At 39.4% G+C, this 23,600-nt stretch overlaps 2 protein-coding genes across 5 annotated transcripts in view; one reads left to right on the top strand and one right to left on the bottom strand.

Moving 5' to 3' along the window:
• The window catches only part of Tstd2 (thiosulfate sulfurtransferase like domain containing 2), a 30,799-nt gene extending 9,965 nt beyond the window's left edge, over positions 1–20,834 (bottom strand). For 2 of the 4 annotated variants that reach the window (XM_077108819.1, XM_077108821.1), the window contains exons 1-6: positions 20,032–20,117; positions 16,595–16,808; positions 10,777–11,090; positions 8,296–8,416; positions 2,544–2,669; positions 1,645–1,750 (exon numbers count right to left, since the gene is read on the bottom strand). In XM_077108819.1, the coding sequence (XP_076964934.1) occupies positions 1,645–1,750; positions 2,544–2,669; positions 8,296–8,416; positions 10,777–11,090; positions 16,595–16,759 (832 nt within the window). In that variant the 5' untranslated portion in view covers positions 16,760–16,808; positions 20,032–20,117. Of the gene's footprint in view, positions 1–1,644; positions 1,751–2,543; positions 2,670–8,295; positions 8,417–10,776; positions 11,091–15,452; positions 15,524–16,594; positions 16,809–20,031; positions 20,118–20,488 lie in introns of those variants that run through there. The other 2 variants (XM_077108820.1, XM_077108822.1) reach the window with 2 other exon arrangements.
• Ncbp1 (nuclear cap binding protein subunit 1) overlaps positions 20,338–23,600 on the top strand; it is a 34,972-nt gene continuing 31,709 nt past the window's right edge. The window contains exon 1 of the mRNA XM_076845783.1: positions 20,338–20,689. Coding sequence (XP_076701898.1) covers positions 20,656–20,689 — 34 coding nt within the window. The 5' untranslated portion in view covers positions 20,338–20,655. The remainder of the gene's footprint in view (positions 20,690–23,600) is intronic.

Genomic DNA, 23,600 nt, shown 5'->3' with positions numbered 1-23,600 from the left:
GTTAAGATGGGGCCACCAAGTAGACACAACCCTGTTTGGCTCTTATCTTCTCATGAAAGAGTTGTCTTCTCCAAGATGCTGGTATCTTACTCCCACATTTCCCTCTGCCTTGACACTTAGCCTTCTTTTAAATAATGTGCATATTGAAAAATGAATACCTTAGAGTCAAGTGCCCTTTGCAATTCTAATGAAAGAAGGCAATACTACCTATGGAGCAGTCTTGTGGGGAGGAGAAAGAAAAGAAAGGAAAAAAGTAAGAAACTCAATCTGATCGTATCTGGTCCTGACTTAACATGGTAGCCACTGTACCTGTAGCTGACATGCACTTGAAATGTGGTTTGAGGAGTGCTAATAAGTGTGACATACATACTGAACTTCAAGGACTTGGATTAAAAACAAAAAACTGGGGCTGGGACTGTAGCTCAGTGGTAAAGCGCTTGCCTGGCTTGTGAGGCACTGGGTTCGATCCTCAGCACCACATAAAAATAAATAAAGATATTGTATGTCCACCTACAACTAAAAAAATATTAAAACAAACAAACAAAAAAAACCAACTGAAGTTGAAATCAATGTTTTGAATATAGCACAGTAATACAATAAACATTAAATTAATTTCAACTTTTTACATGCGGCTACCACAAAATTAAAAATTATATTGTGTGGCTTGCATAATTCTATTAGCACCATTCTAAATCTAATTACCAATTTGTAGGAAATACTGGAAACAGAGGAAAATTCCATGGGGATGCAATTAAAATTATCTGGATGAGAAACTCTATAGGCCAAATGACCTAGTTCCTTCAAAAACTAAATGGTAAGGTGGGAAAAAAAGATGGAGATGAATTTATAGATTTAAAGACACTTATAGAGGCACATTGATGAAATCACAATGAATGGGTCTCATCTGATTCTTAACAGAAATGTAACAAATAACAATACACTGGGAACTAATTAGGTATTTGAAATATTAAGATATTACCATTAAAATGTTTTAGGTGTCACAATAGTATTACTTTTTTTTTTTCTTTCAAACTTTGTCTTTTATGATTGAAATGACATGGCATTGGTATTTCCTTCAAAATGATCCTTCAAAGGATGGGAGGGGGCTGGGTATAGAGAGAAGCTGGCCATGGATTAGTAATTGCCAAAGCTGTGTGATAGCACACGGAAGTTTGCTATACTATTTTCTCTACTCTTTAATGTCTAGAAATTTTCATAACAAGTAAAATAAAATAAATTTTAAAATCCCACAAAATAAGTATCTTTCAATCATCCATAGGACAAAGGGAAGGGAGAAAGGAACATTCTAAAGCATTATAGACTGCTTTGGTATTGAAAGCCACTTGGTTTCTGTGGCAAAAAGTGCATGCTCTATTCTGCTGGTGAACTATTTACAAGTAATTACACTCTTCACAAATTGCTGTCTTTGAAAATAAAAAAACAACTTCATGGCTAAAAATAATAACAAGTAATTCTAAGGGGTGTGTTCCATAAGCACCACAGAGAAGACCCAGGTTGTGAGCTAACTCAGAGCTGTTTTAAAGAGAATATTCATCAAGACTCTTGCTGATGAGTGTCTAATTTTCCTATTAAATTTTGCCCCTAGGACAAAAAGTAAAACTCTTCTTTTAAAAATAAGCATACCAGGCTTCTTGTAGGAGATCTTATTGGGGCTGATCCCCATGGGCACAATTTCTTCATATACACCAACACGCAATTCTGGAAAACAGTGAGCTCCTCCTCTGCTGATCTACACAAAGGGAAACAAAAAAGAATACAGTCTTCCTATATCATCACCAGGTCTAAGCACTAAATGTAAACATTATGGTTTGTTGAAGTCTTAAGAAACCTCAAATTAAAACCTCAAATTAAGAAACTACAATGGGCGTAGATTTAGGGCCCAGAATGTTCCAGATAATTCAAACTATTAATAAATAGTTATTGCATATCTCTCATGTGCAGGAATGTTATGTTTCTATGGGTATGGGCATTTAACTATAAAACTGAAGAACCCCTGAGCAATTCCCAATGTGTGATTACACCCCAGCTGCTAGTCTGGAGCAATGACTTCTTTTCCTATTGTCACTAGCATGAACACTTCCCAAGGCATTTCCCATCATCTTATTATCTATTGTGATGCAGCATAAAATCACTCAAAAACTGCTCTACTTTTCTATGTGGTGTGAAGTGTCAATCTTAATTTTAGGTTTACTAAAAACACAGTAAAATCAAAATGATCTGCTCAAACAGGTAGTCCCACAAATGAATGAACACATCCACATTTTAGAGTCAAACTGTGTAAGAGTAACATCTTTATTGTGTAAAATGGGAGACTGAGATGTAAAGAGGGCTCAAGGTAACATGGTGACTCAATGGAAGAATGGAGATAGGAATTCTCTTTCTATTACACTGTGTTATAACTTAAAGGGAAAAGAGAATTTTTCTGGCTCTGTTTATTTCTCTACATTGGTCTCCTCTTCAATAACCTACACTGAGACAGAAGGAGAAAGCTCTAGATCCATTTCATTTTCAATTTTTCTTACCTTAAAATCTTCCTTACAAAGATAATCTTTAAATAATGGATAAGAAAGCATGGCTTCCACATAGAGTCTAGTGGCCAACTTGCTTCCTCCAACTGTCCCATTGATTCCTTCAGTAGCAATTCGAATCTGAGAAACAAGATGTTGAAAAATAGGGATCAGAGAATGTTCTTAGTTAATCTTCCAGGATAGAATGAAATGATCTTGCATATCAATGAGTTTAACAGGATACGCAGAGAGCTTCTGTGGACACTGAAGTATTACTGAACAAAGGTACCCATGTTTCTATAAAATGGCACAGCCTGTAGAAGAGGCAAGGTATTTAGATCATGTATACTGAATAAGAAAATGTGAATAAAACTCCTGGAATGTCCATTTACAGTAGAGCTCCAATCATCCAATGGCCTAACAAGTGAATTCTGAGCTTAACCTAAACCCAGGAAGTAAAATAGAGTCAACAGATCAAGATTTAGCTCTGCTACTTACTTGCCATGTAGCTCTAAAAGAGTTAAATGACTTCTCTGAACTTCAATATATTTTTTATTTTTTATAATTGAAGTATGCAGTTTGGGCAGTTTTGACATGTATGTAACCAATACAATTAATTTAAAAAGCATTTCCATTATTCAATTCTTCATGTTGGTAAAAAGAGAATAAAAGAATACCAAAAATGGTGGTGCATGCCTGTAATCCTAGCTGCTTGGGAGGCAGAGGCAGGAGGATCATGAGTTCAAAGCCAGCCTCAGCAATTTAGCCAGGCACTAAGCAACTCAGTAAGAACCCGTCTCTAATAAAATACAAAATAGGGCTAGGGATGTGGCTCAGTGGTGGAATGCCCCTGAATTGAATCCCTGGTACACCCCCCCCCAAAAAAAAAACCACCAAAAATGATTAAAATAAAACAAAACAAAAAAATCTGAGGAGATATTACTCCAAACCTAAAGCACAGAGAATACCTGAGGGCAGGGAATGAATGCATGTATCATCTCTGCATGGCTAGGGGATGGTTGGGAGAAAGCCACCATCGCAAACCCACCCATTGGAATCCAAGTACCAAGGCAAGTGTGTGTCTCCTTTGTTTACTAATGTATCCCCAGAGCCTAGAATAGTACCTGCCACACAATGGACATTCAATATATATCTGCTGAATAAATGAATGGGTATCTCATTTTTGGTAGATGAGAAAGCAAGCACACACAAGTGGCTTTCACTATAGTACAGCACGAGGGTAAACAGGAACCTCCCGCTTGGATGACTGAATATTTTGCTTATGGTGGATTCAATAAGACCAGGCAACAGGTCTTTAGAAGCTCGCTATATTCTCTTTGGAATATTTCATTGATAAAGGGATAGGTCACCAGCATTCTCTGGGGGCCTTGCAGAGTTGGTTGTCTCAGTACTACAAAGTCTTGGCATGGCTACAAAATGGGATTCATCATACAAACGAATGCACTGGTAGTGGCTATCCATAGTTCCATGATTAAAATTCTAGATTACATCTAGATTTCTTAAAAAGTCTGCAGTCTAGGGCAGCTTATTCTGGGAATGTGCTATGGTTTGGATGTGGAATGTGCCTCAAAGGCTCATGTGTTGAAGGCCTGGTTTGCAGTGTAGTTATATAAGTGGAGCTTTTGGAAAGTGATTGGACATGAGGGCTCTGATCTCATCAAAGGATTAATTCATTGATGGATTCATAACTGAATGGACTATTGGGAGGTGACTGAGTGTTGAGCCACAGCCCAGTCAGAATGGTGCCTGGCATATTACCATAAGGAGTGGTTGAGAGGTGACAGCGAGCCATTAAGATGATGATAATTAAGTTAAGCTGTGTATAATTGCTGTGACTGGATGATGCTGGATTGAAACAGGCTGTCTATTCAGTTGTATATGGACCCCTGCAGTCCGGCAATCCGGTGGCTCCTGCTGCCTCAGGCGCCAGTTGAGTACTCCCGGAGTTCCCCTAGAGTTCCAATTGAGCTCTCCCGGGGATTCCTGGAGAGTTCATGTTGGTTGGTGAGGTTCCAGTGGAGGGAGTTCCAGTTGGTGTGTGGTGTTCCTGGAAGGGCCGTGTGGGTGGCGTGGAAGAGAGTTCAGGCAATAAAGGAGTTCCTGTTTGAACCTACAAGTGCCTCATGGTGGCTAGGTTATTTTGTGCCCAGCCAGACTGCGGCACTTGAGAACTGGAGAAGGGGCTAGTTGGAGGAAGTGGGTCACTGGGGATATGCCCTGGAAGGCTATTATCTGTCCCCAGCCTCTTCCTCTCATTCTCTCTCTGCTTCTTGGCTGCCATGAGGGTAAGCAATTTTCCTCCACTGTGCCCTTCTGCCAGGATGTGTGGCCTACCCCCAGGCCCCAAACAATGAAGCCAGCTGATCATGGACTGAAATACCTGAAACTATGAGCCAAAATAAATCTTTCCTTCTTTTTCTCAGGTTTTGTCACAGCAACAAAAAGTTGACTAACACAGCATGGAAGAGTGAAGCAGGAAGCATATGCCATCTCTGCTGACAGTTACTGTATTTACTAGCAATTTACAGGGGACTACACAGAAAAATAGATTTGAACCAATGTAAGATCAGGAAATGCATTTCCAGAATAGTTTGAGACAGAAAAGATAAAATACATACTTCTATATAGCTGTCTTTGAATAGGCTAGCAGATCTTTTCCTATTTTACTTTAATCTCAGAACCCAAATAAATGGCAAGCACATCTACTCCCCACATAATTAAAGCAGAGCAATTCTAAACTCAGGTGCTAGACTTTCAATCTCTAGGACTCTTCAACAAAACCTTCAAAGGAATTCCTTGTTGAGATAGACCTTATACCTATAGTATAAGAAGAAGTTAGTTATTAAGCACCCACTATGAGAAGGAGCTTTACATTATATCGAAAGGTAGATTTCATGATCCCCATTTTACAGAAAAGGAAGTAGAGGTTCAGAAAAATCAAATAACTTGTGAAGAACTGGGGGGTGGGAGATCTGGGATTCAGAACCAGAACTTACTGGCTTTAAAACTTGTCCTTTGCAAAGTATCCAATGTACCTCCTCAAATTTCTTAATCCATATGGGATGTACAATGATAAAGGCAGAAGCTTCTTTCCTCAATCCTAAAATTGTCAGGTTTTCTTTCCTTAAGTTCTAATCAATATTCTGCCAAATCTACCAAAACAGAACTCTCACTAAACTGGGCATGTATCCTTGAAGCATAAGAATTTGGACCTGAGATACAGGAAGATGGTGCCACCTTGTGTAGAGGATCCCTCACTGCTAGATTACTATTAGGTTGGACAGAGAATAAAAGTATGCCTCTACACCAAGAGAAGAGACTGATTTCATATACTGCACATTCTGTGAGAGTACCCAACTTTCAAGATGTTCTCTGAATAGATATGGTGTATACGTTCATTCCACAATATCTACGAATTTTTTTACTACGCATCAGAAATTGTGATAGGAAGAAAGAACAGAGTGGTTGAAAAAAAATAATCCTTCCCCTCTTGGAGCTTGCAGACCAAGGAAGGTTATAGATATGAAGATATTGAGTTATAAACGGACAAGTGAGAAGAAAGTAACAATAAGATGCTACAAGGAGGATCGCGAGTTCAAAGCCAGCCTCAGCAACTTAGTGAGGCCCTAAGCAACTCAGTCTCTAAATAAAATATTAACAACAACAAAAGAAATTGGGGGCGCTGGGGATGTGGCTCAGTGATTAAGAATACGAGAGAGAGAGAGAGAGAGAGAGAGAGAGAGAGAGAGAGAGAGAGAGAGAGAAAGAGAGAGGGGGGGGAGAGAGAGAGAGAGAGAGGGGGGGGGGAGGGAGAGAGGGAGAGAGGGAGGGGGGGAAGGGGGGGAGGGAGGCGGAGGGGGGAAGGGGGGGAGGGAGGCAGGGAGAAATGAAAAGATGCATAAGAGAGTATACTGGGAAAAATGAATTTAGTCAGGAAAGGTCTCCGGGGAGATTTCATGAAGTTTGAGTAAAAATTAGCCTGGAGGAACCGAGTAGGTCTGGGAGAGTTCCTTTGCAAAAAGGCCCAAGATAGGAAAAAGCTTGGTATGTTCCAAGAAACTCACAGACCGTGTTGCTGGAGTATCAAGAGTGAAGAATGGTATCAGATATGTGGAAAAGAAGCTGAGTTCAGTGGTGCACACCTGTAATCTCAAGTTACTTGGGAGGCTGATGTAGGAAGATCACAAGTTCAAAGCCAGCCTCAGCAACTTAGTGAAACTGGTAAAGCACCCATAGATTCAATTACCAGTAATGAAAAAAAAAAAGTTAAGTGAAAATGATAGGAAGTGCCCAATCATGCAGGAACCCAGGGCATGTGAAGGACATGGGTTTTACTGCACTTGTACTAGACAGCAACTGAAAGATACTGAGGGACTAATATGATTTTATTTACCTTCTAAGACTATTCTAGCTGTTGTGTAGAGAATGGATTAAATGGTGGATAAGGATGGAGGACTTGAGACTAATTTGGAAGCTACTGCAAGGACTAGGTAAGAGAGGCTAGTGGCTTGGTCTAAGGTGGTGGAAGTGAAAGAGAAATGAATGGAGTCAAAGGCTATTTCAGAGGTAGAAATAATAGGACTTGGTGATGAACTGAATGAAGTAAATGAAATCCCGGCATGTTAGAAAACATGGGTGTAGAAAATAGCAATAACTGGTTCTTACCTTAGGAAACTTAATACCTTAGGAATCTAAAACTTAGAAAAAATTAGCTGCTTAGACAGTGTCATAACTGGATGGGGTCTCAGAGGAAACCTAGTTCACTTCTTTTGATTTAAAGTTTGGATATTATATAACAGAGAGAGAGAGATATGCATATTATGAATCACAGAGAACATTACAGAAAAATAAAAACCATCTGTCCTGTCATGCAGTCATGATCATTATTAGTATTTATATATATATATTACCTCTCATCTTTACATATATACTATGGTTTTGTTATGAACATTCATTCAATTTTTTTATTGGACTTTCTCCAAATACATGCAGAGTGTCCTGCTCTAGCACTGAAAGTACAACAATTAGAACAACATTCCTAACTTCATGAAGCTTATATTTTCTAAGGAAGACAGAATATACTCTCAGGCATACTAAATTCTTTGAATAGCAAAAAGGGATAGGAGCGCGGTAAGGACTCCTCTGATTACAGTTCTGAGAAGACAACATTGAAACAGAGATCTGAAGGGAGGCACAAACCATGTGGAGATGTAGGGGAAGATGTTAGGACATTCTAGAGGGAAAGGTAAAAGCAAGCATCAATACCCTGAGATGGCAAAAGACCCTGGCATATTCCAGGAAAATTAAGAAGCATCTTAGAATCACACCTGTATGTATGGTCTATAAAAGGGTTCGGGAGTTCATATACCATGAACATCCCCCATCCCAGAAGTCAGCAAATTATCCCTGCTTTTAAATATAGTTTTATCAGAACACAACCAGACCTACTTTTTATGCATTGTCTACGGCTGCTTTCAAGATCCAACAGTAATGAGAAGTTTTTCCTTTTTTTTGTAAAAGCCTAAAATATTTACTATCTTTAGGAAAAGTTGGCTGACTCCTGCTCTAATTCTTACAAAACACCATGGTTAATAGCTGTTTAATGCTCTACTAAAATGTACAGCAGGATTTCTCTAACTTCTAAGAACCCAAGAGCAAACTTTTTTTTATAGAGTATAGGCTCTGCAATCCAAAGTTGCAAGGCAAGGTGAGGCCAATGCAGAGGGGCAGGTGGAGAAGGGGTTACCTTGCCTGTGAGGTGCAAGTGCTGACACAGAGCTGTCTGCCAGGCACAGATCCATTGGGGATCCTCTAGGTCACAGTAGCAGTAATAAAGTAGCACCTCCCCTTCTTCACTGCCCTGGCCACTATAAAAGAAAATCAGAGGAAAAGAGCATTTGAGATGCTGGTGTATCAGGCAGAAGATGAAGATGGAGCAACTCATGTCTGCCGTTTGCTTCTACTACTATTCTCCTGAAATAAAAAGCAACTTCTTTTGGTATTTTCTCTGTAGAAGGCAGTATCTGCACTGAACATCCTACTTTACAAAAAGTTAGCTTACTTAACTCTCCTTATAGTCATATCTGAGAGACTGGTATTAATAACTCCATTTATAGGAAAGTTGGAAATATGAGTTCATTCTGGCTTCTCCTCTAACACAAAGCAATATCTGTTTTGAATCTCTCACCAAATAAAAAAGTTTCAGTTCCATTTTTTTCAATCCTCTTACCTGTGAGGTTATTGTCCCTATGGGACAAACTTTCATACCTTAGCAAGTTCATGCTGTCAACAGTAAACACTCAAAAAGTGCAACCACATTTCCCACACTCTAAGATACTGGAGAAGAGTATACACAGTTTAAAACATACAACTTAAAAAAAAAACTCATTAGGTGGGATATACATTCCCCAATAAATTCCAATAAATGATTTGTTTTGCCTGGGTGTACAAATGGACTCATTTGGTCTAATTTATAAGAGTCCTTTTGTTGTTGTTAGTTGTTACCTATTCCATTTATTTATTTAAAGAAATTTAAATCACCAGGCATAATGATGTACATCTGCAATTCCAAGACCCAAGAGGCTGAAGCAGGGGGATCATAATTTCAAGGCCAGTTTGGGCAACTGAAGGACACACTGTCTCAAAATAAAACAAAACAGGGCTGGGAATGAGTGCTTTCTTGGAGGGAGGTCCTGGGTTCAAACCCTAGTACTGACAAAAACAATAAAACCCAAAGATATAATAAGCAAAATTTACAAGTAAAATACACAGACCATAAGTGTATAATCTGATCAATTTTGACAGAGGGGTATACCTTTGTAACCCACACCCCTATCAAAACATAACATTCTCAACATCTCAAAAAACCCTCTTGCATATATTGCAAGTCAAATCTTCCACTACAGGCAACTTTTCTATCATCATAAATTTGTTTCTGAAACCAGAAAATAAGTACTCTGGTTTTGGTCTCTCAGCATAAGGATTTTGTAGTTTACCCATACATAGCCCTTCATATCAATAGTCCACAGCTTGCTCCTGTGTAATATTTTTATGATTATACCAGTTTATATTGTTCTCCTACTGATAGACAGTTGTAGTTATTTCCAGTTTTTGTTGTTGTTATGAATAAAACTATGAAAATTCTTGTTCAAAGCTTTTTGTGGACATGTTTTTATTTCTGTTTGAAATATACTCAGGACTAAGTCATAGGCAAGATGCTTAACTTTAAAAAAAAAATAAAATCTACTGAGGGTTGGGGTTGTGATTCAGTGGAAGAGTGCTTGCCTAGCATGTGTGAGGCACTGGGTTTGACATGTGTGAGCATGTGTGAGGCACTGGTTTTGATCCACAAAGAAATAAATTGAAGGTACTAAAAGAAATGGGGAAAAAAAAGGTCAACTATTAGGAGGGGAAAAAAAAAAAGAATATGCTGAACACTTTTCCAGAGTGGTTGTATCATTCATTTCACATTCCCACCAGCAACAACTGGGTGTTCCAGCTTTTCTACATTCCCATCCATATTTGTTGAAATTGGTCATTCTCATTTTAGCCAGTTTAGTGGGTGTTGTGTTGCTCACGACAAAAACACTCAGGGATTACTCCAGGGGAACTGGGCTGTGCAAAAAAACCACACAAGAGACAGAAATACCTTTTTCTTTGGGGGTGCTGTGGCGGCTCCTCTGACCTTAAGGGTCTGCAGAAAGAGAGAGCGAGCCAGCATGTGCTGATTCCTTTTATTGAGGAGAAGCCATTTAAATGAGGCAAGGGGTCAGGTTTCAAAGGGCTGAGTCTAGCTTCATGATGTCTGCTGTCAGCAGGTTGACTGACATCTAGGAAGGCCACACCCAAGGGCAGAGTAACAGAAGGGGACACACAAAGGGCGTTTCCATGGAACATTCTATCCCAAACAGAGCAAAGGGTAATATCACAAAGGAACAGGTGAGCATAGCTCCACCCATAGAGCTGCAGGAAGTCACGCCTACGCATGAAGACACATTTGGTTGCATTATTTCTACCCTCAAGATCGGGGCTACTGTCTTCAGCTACTTAAGAGTAACCAGATCATTATATGGGGGTGGGGTGACTGATAGTGCCTCAACTTATCAGGAGGGGAAAAACTCTGGTCACATGACGTGACTACCTCCCACAAGTGGGAGGGTTGTAGTATCTCACTGTGGCTGGAAGAGTATTTTTAAGTCAAAACCAAAATACCAAATGGAAATCTTACCTTTTCAGTTCATCAGGGCTAAAGCAGCTTGTGTCAGGCAGCCAAGCAGACACCTCGTGACTATGACTCTGATACTCTTTTAGTGGGTTCTTTTTGTTTGCAGATGTGACACTCTTTGAGGTACTCAATGTTGCAGCAAGTTGCTTTAAAATAAAAGCAGTCTGGTGATAAATTTCATCAGCATGTTGTGTTGCCACATGTCTATGGATACTGGTCTGGTTCATGAATAGCTGCTGACAGCATTTCCACCATTTTTCTTTACATTCATAAGAAGGTGCAGGAACTTGTTTGGTTTTGACGAAAAGGGCAAAGGCCTGCAATTACATTTCAAATAATCACTATTAAATAACCTTAAGTTTATAGGTAATAAAAATTTTAATGAAATCTTTTATTTTGTTTATCCACAGGCGTTTCTAATTTTACGTCCCACTATCCTATGGACAAATTTCCTGAGACAGTAATAATTCTCTTATTAGTAAGCTTCAGAAGAGACTAATAGAGAAATTAAAACCAGGTGCTTTACATTATGGAGCTTAAATAGTCCCCAGCACCATAAATTTATTCTCAGGATGCAAAATCTAAGTCACACTGGAATGAATATATACTTTAGTTTGGCCTTGTGTTGCATGCAGCAGCCCATACACTAAAGTCAGAATGGGAAAACGTAGCATCACCTCCTGGCCTTCCACAGTTGAGCTCTCTCCCCCAACCTCTCTTTTGCTCTTCCTCCACCACATGTATCTGCCACATGAACAAATCGGGGCACCTTGCTGTTTTCATTTTCCTGTCCTTGCCCATGTTATTCCCTGTAGGTGGGATGTGCTATGCTAATCTCTTATTTTCCAGAATTACTTTATAAATTTCAGAGCCTATTTTAGTGGACACCTTTATGATCTTCCTACTTCCTACTATTTCTCCATATTCTAAAGATAGAAATTTCTGTTTTTTTTCCAATTATTTATAAATACTGGCTCTAATGTTCACTGTATCTTTAAGAAGAGATACAAATCTTTTGATAATCAACCTTCAGGTGCTGAGTTTTCATCTAGACAAAGTAAGTCATAAAGAATCACACAAATGTTAAACAATGTAATTCGATTTATGCCCTTGCCTGGTATAGAAGGTAGACAGTGGCATTTCTTTGCAATGTTTTTCCCCATTCTGTTTTTAGTCTAATCTTTCTCTTATAATATTCCTAGTTCAACTGAACCTATCTATTAATCCTTTAATATGACTTAAAATATTCCTGCCTTTATAGCTTTGCTTCTGCTAATTGTAGTGTCTAGGATGCTCTTTCTTCTTTGTAAGCCACTAAAATCTTATGTAAATGAAAAGATTAAGTATTATAATGATGTCAATTCTTTTTTTTTTTTTTTTTTTTTTTTTAGGTATTAGGGATTGAAACCAGGGGTGCTTAAACACTGGGCCACATGCCCAGCCCTTTTTTATTTTGAGACAAAATCTTGCTAAGTTGCTTAGGGCCTTGCTAAGTTGTTGAGCCTGACTTTGAACTTGTGATCCTCCTGCCTCAGCCACCCCCACTGCTGGGATTACAGTTATGCACCACCATGCCTGATCAAGATATCAATTCTTTAATCATGTATTTAATGCAATTATAGTCACACCAGGTTTATAACCAATTATAGTCAAACAATTGTCCTTTAGGAACTTGACAAGATAGATCTAAAATAACAAAGAACTCTTATTGCCTAACAAAATCCACTTTCTTTTCTTATAGGGCAAACAATCAGGCTTGGCTGTATAACTAAGTTTTCTCTAATGGAATGTGAATGAAAGTGACATCCAGGTCCATAAAAATCTTTTGTGTGTGTGATGGGCTGGGATTGTGGCTCAGTAGCAGAGTGCTCACCTAGCACGGGCGGGACCCAGGTTCAATCCTCAGCACCACATAAAAATAAAGGCATTGTGTTGTGTCCAAAAAAAATCTTTTGTGTGATCCTCCATTCCCTCTTCCTCTTCTGTTTTACTGGGATGGAATCCCTGGAAACTATGTGTTAAGGACTGCAGAGATAAAATCAGCCTGGGTCCCCAAAAACTTGTGTGTTAATGAGAATTCTTCCACCCCCAAGCACAAACTCCTTCTAATGGGCTGAATCCACTATCCAGATTTGGGTCTATTTGTTACTGCAGTCTAGGCCTTCATAATTAATAAATGAGGAAATTCCTGACAAAAGCAGTGAGGAAAAACTTGACATGCCAGATATAAATATCTATGATAGGCAAACAAAGGTTCTAGCCCACTCTGATGAATATATTAAAAACCCAAAAACATTAATGGAACATCCTCAACTCCTACATCCTACATCCAATCCATCAACTCTTCCAAAATAATATCTAGGATCTAACCACTTCTCCCACCTCCCTTGGATACTATTCTATTCATTTAAGCTTTTCTATCATCCTATCTTCCCTGGATTATTACAATAGTCTCCTAGTCTTCCCCTTTCCATACTTATTCCCATGATTTCTTTTCCATTCAACCAAAATGACTCTTTAAAACTTATATGAGTGCTGGGGATGTAGTTCAGTGGAAAAGCCTTTGCCTCCTAGCATGTGCAAATGGGTTAAATTCCCATCACTGCAAATACAGAAATAAATAATTTGCCTTAAAACTTATATCAGGCTGGGTGCAGTGGAACATGTTACTCAGGAGGCTAGAAACTTCCAGGCCAATCTGGGCAACTTAGTGAGACCCTATCTCAAAGTATTAGAAAAAGGGGTAGGAGTATAGATAGTCTGCCTAGCACATACAACGCTCTAGTACTGAAAAGGATAACAGAAACAAACAAAAATATTAAATCATAATGTCATTCCTATCCTCAAAACCTCCAATGGCTCTCTTCATACTCTCTAGCAAAGTCCTTACAATGTATTACCAGTCCCTAGAAACATGGCTCCATATTATTTTTTGTTTGCTGTACAGAGGATTGAATCCAGGGGTGCTCTACCATGGAGCTACATCCCTAGTCCTTTTTGTTTTTTATTCTGAGATAGGGTCTCACTAAGTTGTTCACATTGATCTTGAATTTGTGATCCTCCTGCCTCAGCCTCCCATGATTACAGGCATGCATTCCTTATGTGGCAGCTCCCACAGCTCCTCCTGCAGCTCACACCTAATCTCCTACTGTTCTAACATTCTGGCTTTGGCTTGAACATATTATGCAGGCTTCTGCCCCATGGCCTTTGCCTGAGATGCTCTTCCTCCAAATATATGAGTGCTTGCTCATTTGCTCTTCTTCAAATGTCAACTATTGAGGCCTTTTCTCGACCATCCTACATAAAAGAGCAAACCAAAATCCTCTTAAACTTCTTTAATTTTTTTCCCCATAACACTTAACATCTGACATATTACATAGTTTTATTTATTATCTTTCTATGACTTTCTAAAATATGTTTAATTCTGTTACAGGTAAAATGAAGTGGATTTTAAAGTATACTACCAATAGATAAAATATACTACTGATATACTCTATTTCTGAGATACCTATTTAACAGTAAATGTCAAGAATTTCAACAGTATTCATATGCTTTAAGCCCTTTTAGGGGCTATTCTTAAGGAAAAAAACCCAGAATTTTTGGCAAATATAAGTAAAATGCTGCAAGTATCACTAGAAGTTATTTTTGAAGTAAATTATGGAGTACACTTACTGTGGAATATTAAGCAGTTTTAAGTTCCATGAAAAATATACTTATGACACAATGTTAAGTGAAAAAATTGGACAGAAATTGCTGATATAATGTAATCTCAATAACATTTAAAAGTACATTGAAAAAGACTGAAAAGGAACGTACCAAAATATTTTGACTTGTTTCTTGGAAAATAACCATTTTAAAAAATATATTTTTTAGTTATATATGGACACAATACCTTTATTTTATTTGTTTTTATTTTTAATGTGGTGCCAGGGATTTAACCCAGTGCCTCACTGAGCCACAACTTGGGCCCCAACCATGTTGTTTTAATAAAAATTATTTGGCTTTTATAAAAATATTTAAAAAATTTTAAAAATTCTTAATCAATTACCAACTGAAGGATATTTGGATTATTTACAATATTTCCAACTATAAACAATGTCAAATGAACACTCCATGCATACATTCTTCTACACATTTTTAATAGTCTATCTACTTATGATAGATATCTACAAAAAAAGGGGACTCAAAAGGCATGAAATTTTAAATTCCGATAGTGACTTTCATAAAAATTACAACATTCATATTCTAATCAATATAGCATGTAAGTGGCTTTACTGAATTTTATTACTGTTTAATTTTTTATTGTCAATATTTTTAGTGGTGGTGCAAATAAAAAGAAAAAAAAAAGGCTAACTTCCTTTTATTTCATGTCTTATCCATCCTAAAGGGCATTCTGCAGACAACATTATAGATAAAGAATATTACTGTTGGACCTTCCTCAACCTATGCAAAGTTGAACCTGAACTGTTTAGCACTGAAACAGTAGGATGGGGTAGCATGAAACTGTGTTAATCTTTCATGACAGACAAAAAGAAAAGGTCAGTATACTTCCTTCCAAAATACTGATTAATAAGGAAAAAAATAGTAATTTTATAGTGGAAAAACCTGGCAAACATTTCCTTATCAAGTAACCAAAGTTAACATTGCTAGTAATAGGATTAAATGACATAATAAATCACCTGAAAGAATGCAACAAGATGAATACAACATTTCTTCCAGCATAGTCTTCTAATGAAAGTTTAGACTAAATCTAAACACAAGGAAACATGAGTCAAAATCAAACCAAGAGACACTATAAGAAATAACTCCTTTGTAGTTTTCAGAAGTGTTATGGTCATGGTTTAAGGGAAAAACTGAGAAAATGGTCCAGTTTAAAGAAGACTAAAGAGACGTGACAACTAAAGGTATTATGTAACCCTATAGTGTATCTATTACGGTTGTTTTTAGGACAATTAGTGAAATGTGAATGGAACTTCTGGACACAGGGAATATGTGGGTTATAATTTTTCCACAAGTTTGAAATTATTGCAAAATAATGTTGTTTAAACATTTTACTGTACTGTTTGAGTTTCATTTTCAAGGGAATCTATATGAGATGAGTGTGGAGGGTGGAATAAGCTGAGATATCTACTCTTCATTGTTAGAGTCAGAAAGATGCCTCTCCAAGACAGGACAAAAAATTGAAGCTACGGAAACTAAATCTTAATTATATGTCCTCAATCAGGTCACTTTCCTTCCCATGAGCCCCAGGTTCTCTGCTGTTAAGAGGAGGGAGTTTCAGTCAATGAATGGTTTCTAAAACCAAGGATAAATGGCACAGAAGAGGAGCATCAGCACAACCTTTATTACAGCCAAGTCCCAGCTGTAAACAGTAAATGTGCAGCATTTTGGGATGCTTTGTCTTTTCTCCAAACCAATGGGAGCCCAGCCAGCTGGACCAGTTCAGAAATCTTACCCCATTCACTATTTTATCTGTTCAATAAAACATTCCTGAGATGCTAACCTCACTAGATGACAAATGCCCTAACCTATATGTTCTCCTTAAGATTACATGTCCTGGGTGCTTGAGATTCCTCTCATGATCCTTGGTGAGGAAAGAAATCCAAACATTTGTCTAGGATATACTCTTCAAATACTATACCATGACTGTTCCTGAGCCATCCTATGCCTATGATCTCCTTTGCCTGGTGCTGAATTAACACCACTAATTAAGGCCCCTGACCAGACCATTCTAGAGCTGGAGGGCAACCTCAAGAAGCTATTTTAGAGGCACCAGCATTACTATATACACATGATCAGAAAACATTGATAGCAATTTTACCTTTTTCTTTGAAAATGAGTATTTCTTCTTTGTACTGCCATCTAACTCTGCTTTGAGCGTATTGCTGGAATTAATAAGACTTTTATCTTTTAAATCCAGGTCAGAAAACCTTAAAATGCAGGCCTCTTGGTCATCTTCTTGGCCTGGTGCAGTTGAAGAAGGCATCTGGATTGATTGCAGCAGTGGGTAGAGATTCCTTTCAGTTTAGTATTTACTAGGACATAAGCAAAAGAGAAAGCAATGTCAAAGTCTATTTATTTCCTGAAGTAAATATGAGCTAATCAATCATGCAAATCTGCACAGACCCAGTAGCCCAAGCTCTCTGTTCATTCAACTGCTCAATTAATAGTATCATTTAACCACTATTTAGTGCTACACACTGTTCTACACATTGGGGATATAGCAGTGAATGAAAAACAAGACTTTCCATTTTCTTAGAGTTTACATTTCAGTGGAGAAAGGTAAAGAAAGGAATAACCTGACAATAAAAAGGAAAGATGTTGGGAAGGGTTATGAAGAAAAATAAGCAGGATAAGGAAGCAGAGGGATGGAGGGGCTCTTTAAACAAAGCTAGTAGGAAAAGCTTTTCTGAAACAGTAGCATTTGAGCAGAAACCTCAACCAGGGAGCAAGCCATGCGCACATTTAGGGTAAATACAGAAAAGCACCAGGTACAACCAAAATCAACTAAGCTGTGTGCTAGTATCTTCCATTATTAACACTTTGTTCTTTCTGTCCCAAATTTCAGAGCCCATTTTAATAACCCAGAAGAAACCTCAAAAATGTTACTGTGGGGGCTGGGATATAGCTCAGTTGTAAAGTGCTTGACACGCATGCACAAGGCCCTGGGTTCAATCCCCAGGACCATCCAAAAAAAAAAAAAAGGTGTTACTGTGGCCAAATCTTGTCAAGATGGATACACCACAACCAACCAACCAACATACTGATTCTTTTATAAAACAACTGTTACAGGTTACAAATGCTAAGAGGCAATATGAAGCACTGAGAAAAGCATGGACTTTGGCTTGTGCTCTCAAGCATCTGAACCTAGACAAACCATTTACTTTCTTAGAGTTCTAATTCCCTGAATCTGCAAATTGGGGATGACAATATTTACTTTACAGCATTAGAAAAGAATATATAACACATCTGACACATACTAGGTTTTGATGAATAGTAACACTGTTGATATTTCAATTAAATGTAATGCCACATTTAAAATTTAACTTTAAATTGACTTATCTAAAAATCAGCAACTGTAGACTATATTTTCCAAAAATGATTGCAATCAGTATTTCTAGTCTATTTTCCTTCTCTTTAAGCCTAGGCAGCCCCATAATTGCTCCCCAAAATAAAGTATGGCAGAAGCAATGCTATGTAACTTCTAAGATTGGGTACTAAAAAAGGATACTGTCCTGCCTCTTGCTCTCCACACAGCATTTTCACTACCCCCCAAATTACCTCCCTTTATTCTGAATCTTCTTCCAATTTTACCTTACTTTATATCTATATTTGGAACTATTCTTTATGGAGCCTCTACTATGTGCCTGGCACATAGAATTGTACTGGGAATGCAACTCTGAATAAAACTTCTGAAGTTTCTGTTCTCTTGGAGCCAGTAAGGGGAGTCTACAAAAAATCAAATAATAAAAACATGAAAATACCAGGTAGTGTCAGTTCCCTTTGCTGAACTCTTTACCATTCTAACCTCTAAATGTTGAATTTCTCTATTACATTCACCCTGTAGATGATATCATCTACTCCCATTACTTAAAAGAACTATATTTGCTTCAAAATAAGTGGGGAAGGGAGGTAAAATAGGTGAAATCAGACTGGCCATAAGCTGATAACTACTGAAGCTGGGTGATGAATACATGGGAGTTCTTTAGTTTCCCCTACTTTGGTAGATATTTGAACTTCCATTAAAAGAGGGAAGACAAATGTTAAGAGAAAATTTGTATTTAGACTACTATATAATAAACAACTCCAAATCTGTTATCTCCAATCTGGGCCTCTTTCTCCACAATTTCATCTAACCACTAGCTAGCTTCAGTTTCAAAGGCAACTATTCAAAACCAAAATTCTTAATGTACTTCCTCCAAATGAAACATGCTCTTCTCCAGTCTTCCTTATCTGGGTAAAAGACAATTCTATTCTTCCTCAGACAAAAAACTGTGGGATGATTCTTGACTCCTGATTTTTCTCAAAGGATCATCAAGCCCTTCAGAAAATCCTATCAGCTTTGTTTCTGACATACAATCAAAGCAGACTTCTCTGTACCACCTTCACTACCACCTTTCAGTTCCCCAGCATTTCTTGCCTGAATTACTGCAATAGCCTACTAATCTTCTTCCTGTAGAAACCAGGATAGTAACTTAAAAACTAATCAGGTTATATTCCAAAGGCTTCTCAATTTATTCAGATAATGTCCAAAGTCCTCACAAAATCTCTTCCCCTTACCTCTCTGATCTCATCTTCCACTACTCTCCATTTGCTCATTAGACCTCAGATCCCACTACTTGTGCCCATTCCTTTATGGGTCATTTAGAACAACATTTAGCTCCAAGAGAGGATGGGTTTTCCTTTGTTCGCCTCTGCATTCTCAGCATCTACAACACTGCCTAGAACACAGGAGGTGCTAAATGTTAACACAATCCAATACTTATTGAGTGAAATAGAACAGTGATTGAATAGTCAGAGAAATGCCTGAGAACCTGATAGTTGAGCTGAAACCCTTATGACCAGGTGTCAGTCATATAGAGTTAGAAGACAACTTCAGGTAATAGTGTCTGTAAATTGCTAAAATGGAACAAGATTGACTCTTAAAAGAGGCAAAAAAGTGGTTGGAGCACAGTGATGAGGGCAGAACCTTACAGACCCTGGTTTGTAGCTCACAACAGAAAGTTTACGGAGAATTGTAAACAAAGGAATAGAGATCTGATCATAGATTTGATTTGAAAAGTACAGCTGTCACGGTTTATGGATAAGAGTTATATAGGAAATGAAAGACTTAAGAATGATTCCTCCCTACATTTTTGGGTTAAGCAACTGAAGGATGATGCCATTTACTGAAATAGGTAAGACTCGGGGGAGAAATAGCTTAGGCCAGGAGGGTAAAATTTCAGATGACCATGGACAAGGCAGTGTGGTGCTCATCAAAGACGTCAGGGCAGAGGATGTACATAAACTGCACACGCAAATAGGAACCCAAGGACCACTGGAAACAAAATACTGAAACCATCACGTGTCCCTATTAATCAGCTCAGACAGGTGGGAGGTAAGGCCAAGACAGCAGCAGGCCTGCCCACATCCCAGGGGGCTGTCGGAGCGGCTCCGCCTCCCGCCAGGCCGCACCCCACGCGCCAGACCTGGCCCAACCTCTCGCCAGCTTTCCCGAGGCGGCAAAAGCCGGGAGGAGGGAGTAAGATGGGCACGTACCCGCCAGTCCAGAGCCTTTCCTAGGTTTTTCTTCGAGGAACTGCCTCTGCTTAGCAATGGTTACCTCTTCCCGCCCTCTAGCCCACACCCACGCCGCGCGTTTGCTAGCCTCGTGACGTCACCTCGCTCCGGAAGTCCTCGCGGGCGCCGGTGCAAGGGGCGCCGGCGCAAGGGCTGCCGGGAACACGCGGGGGGCGGGGCAAGGGAGCCCCGTGGGCGTGCCCGGAGCCCGGGGGGGGGCTGAGCGGGCCCTGCACCACTAATTTCCAGGCTTGGCTCGCGGCCGGCACGCTCTGGTTGGCTGGAGCGGCGGCCTCTTCCGCGTGGCCCCGGAAGGACACTAGGCGGAAGGCGGGAGAGGGAAGCCGCCGGCCGCGGAGGAAGCCCGAGGGGGCGGATGCGTGCGGACCGGACGCCCGTAGACCAGTGAGCCTCCAGACGCCGGCTTTACGCTCACCGGCAGCCTCTCCCGTCGCGCTTTCCGTGAGCCTTCGGGAGCGAGTGCGCCTGCGCGCCGTCCTCTCCGCGTGCCTCGCTGCTGTCCTCAACGCCGGCCGGCGGCCCGACGGTTCCTGTGGCGCTTCCCGTCCGGCTTCTAGGCTCGGCAGCGCACGGGCCGGCGGCATGTCGCGGCGGCGGCACAGCGACGAGAACGATGGTGAGTGCCCTCGGCCGGCCGCCGAGGACGCGTCCAGTGGAGCTGAGTTGGGCTTAATTGGTCTTTGGGTCTGTGGGAAGGGACTGGAAGCCCGTCCCCCCGTGCGCTTTCCGGGGGCCTTGGAGGGAAGGGTGTGCACCGCGCGGCTGAGCCTGGGCGGCTTCGGACAGCGATGCCAACTCCCCGCCCCGTGGGGAAAGGAGGCCTGGCAAGTCCCTGAACAGATCCTTGGTCTCTAAGGACTCCTGAATCTGGCCGTGCGCCGAGGATCAGGAAGTGCACTCGTGCCTGGGCTGCCGCCTCTTATGGTCAGTGTCAGGGACCCAAAGACCCAGTGCTTATTTTAGACCCTCAAAGCTGCACGTGAAACAGGTTCACGAAGACTTCACCGAAAGAAAAGGAACAAAACCTTGACCGAGATCTGATGAAGTGCATGCAGTCCCAACTCCACACCTATTAGTCATGTGATTTGCCCTCTTTTAAACTGCAGGGAGAAAATTTTGTCTGTTTTCCACACCCAACAGATCACTAGTAAACAAACCCATGTAGTTACATTAGATTAGTCTTAAGCATGTTTTTCCCGTGTAAGAAAGAGTGCAGGAAAACTAACAGAAGACCAGAGGTTCTCAGGACCATTTGGAATGGTTGTGTTTATGAAGGTCATGATGTTGTAATCGTAAAATTAAGAATAATTTTGCTAGTTTAAACAGAGAAAATGCTTGCTTTATGTAAAGCATTAAAACCAGTGGAGAACACACAGCCATATACAAAGGAGTGAAACTAAAGAGTAATTCTTTTTAGTGTTTTTTCCTTAAAGAGAGTGTATCAAAATAGTTGAAGCAAGATTTTGGAGCCAGAGCATTTAGGTCAAAGGCAGACCCTGCTATTTATCTACTTTGTGATCTTGCCCAGATTGTATAACTTCTTTAAACTTTAGTCTGTAAAACAGAAGTAATGATATTTATCTCTTCTGATTTTGTGAGGGTTAAATGAAATACATGTACCCAAGCTATTTATTATCTGTTAATGCTTCAGAAGTGATAAAAACTCTAGCAGATACAGTAAGAGAAAAAAAACAGAAGAGAAATTTTAAATTGAATGTGTTCTCCACTAACATTTTTCTCTCCTGAACTGTGGAGGCAGTTAGGGATAGAGGCAGAATCACATGTATTTAGTTTTAGCACTGAAACACCAGATTTCTGCAAGGGCAGGACTTGAGAGAATATTCTAGCCCAGCCTTCTTATCAGACACCCAATTATCAGTGCTCTTACAGCAGCAAGAGCAAGTCCAGGGCTTTCTCCATTGTATAAGTGTAATTGATGCTTTGAATTTTAACATGAGGCTTCTTTTACAAGGTACAGAAAATATAGTTTGTGTATGCTATGTATTTGCCTAATCAAAAACTTTACCTGTTTGAAGTCATCTCTTGTATTTTAGAGAAATTTTAGCCCTTTCTTCCCCCTTTTCTTTGCTTATTTGATGTTTTCTTTTCTCGATCCATTATGTCCATCTCACTTGTAGGGCATTCCTAAAGGGAGGGAAGATGTCACCAGAGGGCAATCTGGAAATCGGAATGTGAATATGTGGAAAATAATTTGCTTTGGTTAGTAGGAGGCTTGCAGGGGTTTTGGAATTGGCGCCTCTTTTACTCCAGCTGGAACCTAAATCATTATTCATTTGATCATGTAGGATCTTCTGAGTAAATAAGACAAAGACATGTAAAGAAGGTCATTATTATAGTGGTCTATAACCTTCCTTAAACAAAGGTTATTATGTTGAATAGTTTAGTAGTGGAGAGGCAATTAGTAAGTTCCTCTTAATAATATGGTAAATCTAGAATTTTTGTAAATTACCATAATTTGTATAATGATCCACTATGGTTTACCCTAACAGTGATCTGAATCAAATATATTGGAAGCTTTTCTTAAATTTACTTTGGCATCTGCTAATTTGTTTTTAAATAAGAAGGAAGTTTAACTATTATAGAATGCTTTTAAAAGTAGGGTAGGAATTACTTCAATCAGAATTAAATGGGTGTATCTGAGCATTGTTGGACTCTTACCAGCTCTTAACAGTCACTGACCACTCTGACTTTCCATATGCTTGACTATGTACAGTAAGCCAATGCATCTACAGGTTTTGCATCTGGATTCAACCAGCCATGGTTGAGAGATATTTTGGGGAAAAACTGGATTAGTACTGAATGTGTATTCTCTTTTCCTTGTCATTGTTTCCTTGTCATTGTTTCCTTCCATTGTCATTGTATAATAACTGTTTACATAGCATTTACATTGTATTAAGTATTAATCTAGAGATAATTTAAAGTATGTTGTGTAGGTTATATGCAAATACCATACCATTTTTTAATGAGAAACTTGAGCATCCTCAAATTTTGGTCTGTGGGAGGGGGAATGATATCCTGGAACAGGAACACCTTGGATGGACTGTATTGTCAGTCAGTTTAGGACTTGCCAGGTAAGTCTCAATTACTTGTAATACAGTGGTAGACAATATAAAGCTGGATCTTCCCTTTTAGTATGGAGAGACAAAAACAAGTATGTATTATAATATGGTCACTTTATTGAGGATGGCATCTGATCAAGTACCTGCAGGATATATGGGAGAAAGCCATATGCTCTATGGAAAAAAGCAGTGGTCCAAACAAAGGGAACTCTTCAGTTCAAAGACCTTAAGTCTAAGACATTCCTGTCATGTTCACCAAATAGCAGAATGGCCAGTGTTGCTAGAATGGAGTGAATGAGGTGGACTTTACGAGAGATAAGAGCAGAGAAATAGCAGAGCGTCAAACCTTTCAGACCTTATGGGACAATTGTAAAATATTTGTTTGTTGTAACTAGCTTATCCAAGATTCATGGAGGCAGGTTGAGACCACTATAATAATGAAGTTCA

The sequence above is a fragment of the Callospermophilus lateralis genome, chromosome 2, assembly GCF_048772815.1.
Source record: "Callospermophilus lateralis isolate mCalLat2 chromosome 2, mCalLat2.hap1, whole genome shotgun sequence".
Taxonomy (NCBI): domain Eukaryota; kingdom Metazoa; phylum Chordata; class Mammalia; order Rodentia; family Sciuridae; genus Callospermophilus; species Callospermophilus lateralis.
The sequence above is the reverse complement of the archived record's forward strand: the minus strand, read 5'-3'. Positions and strand labels throughout refer to the sequence as shown.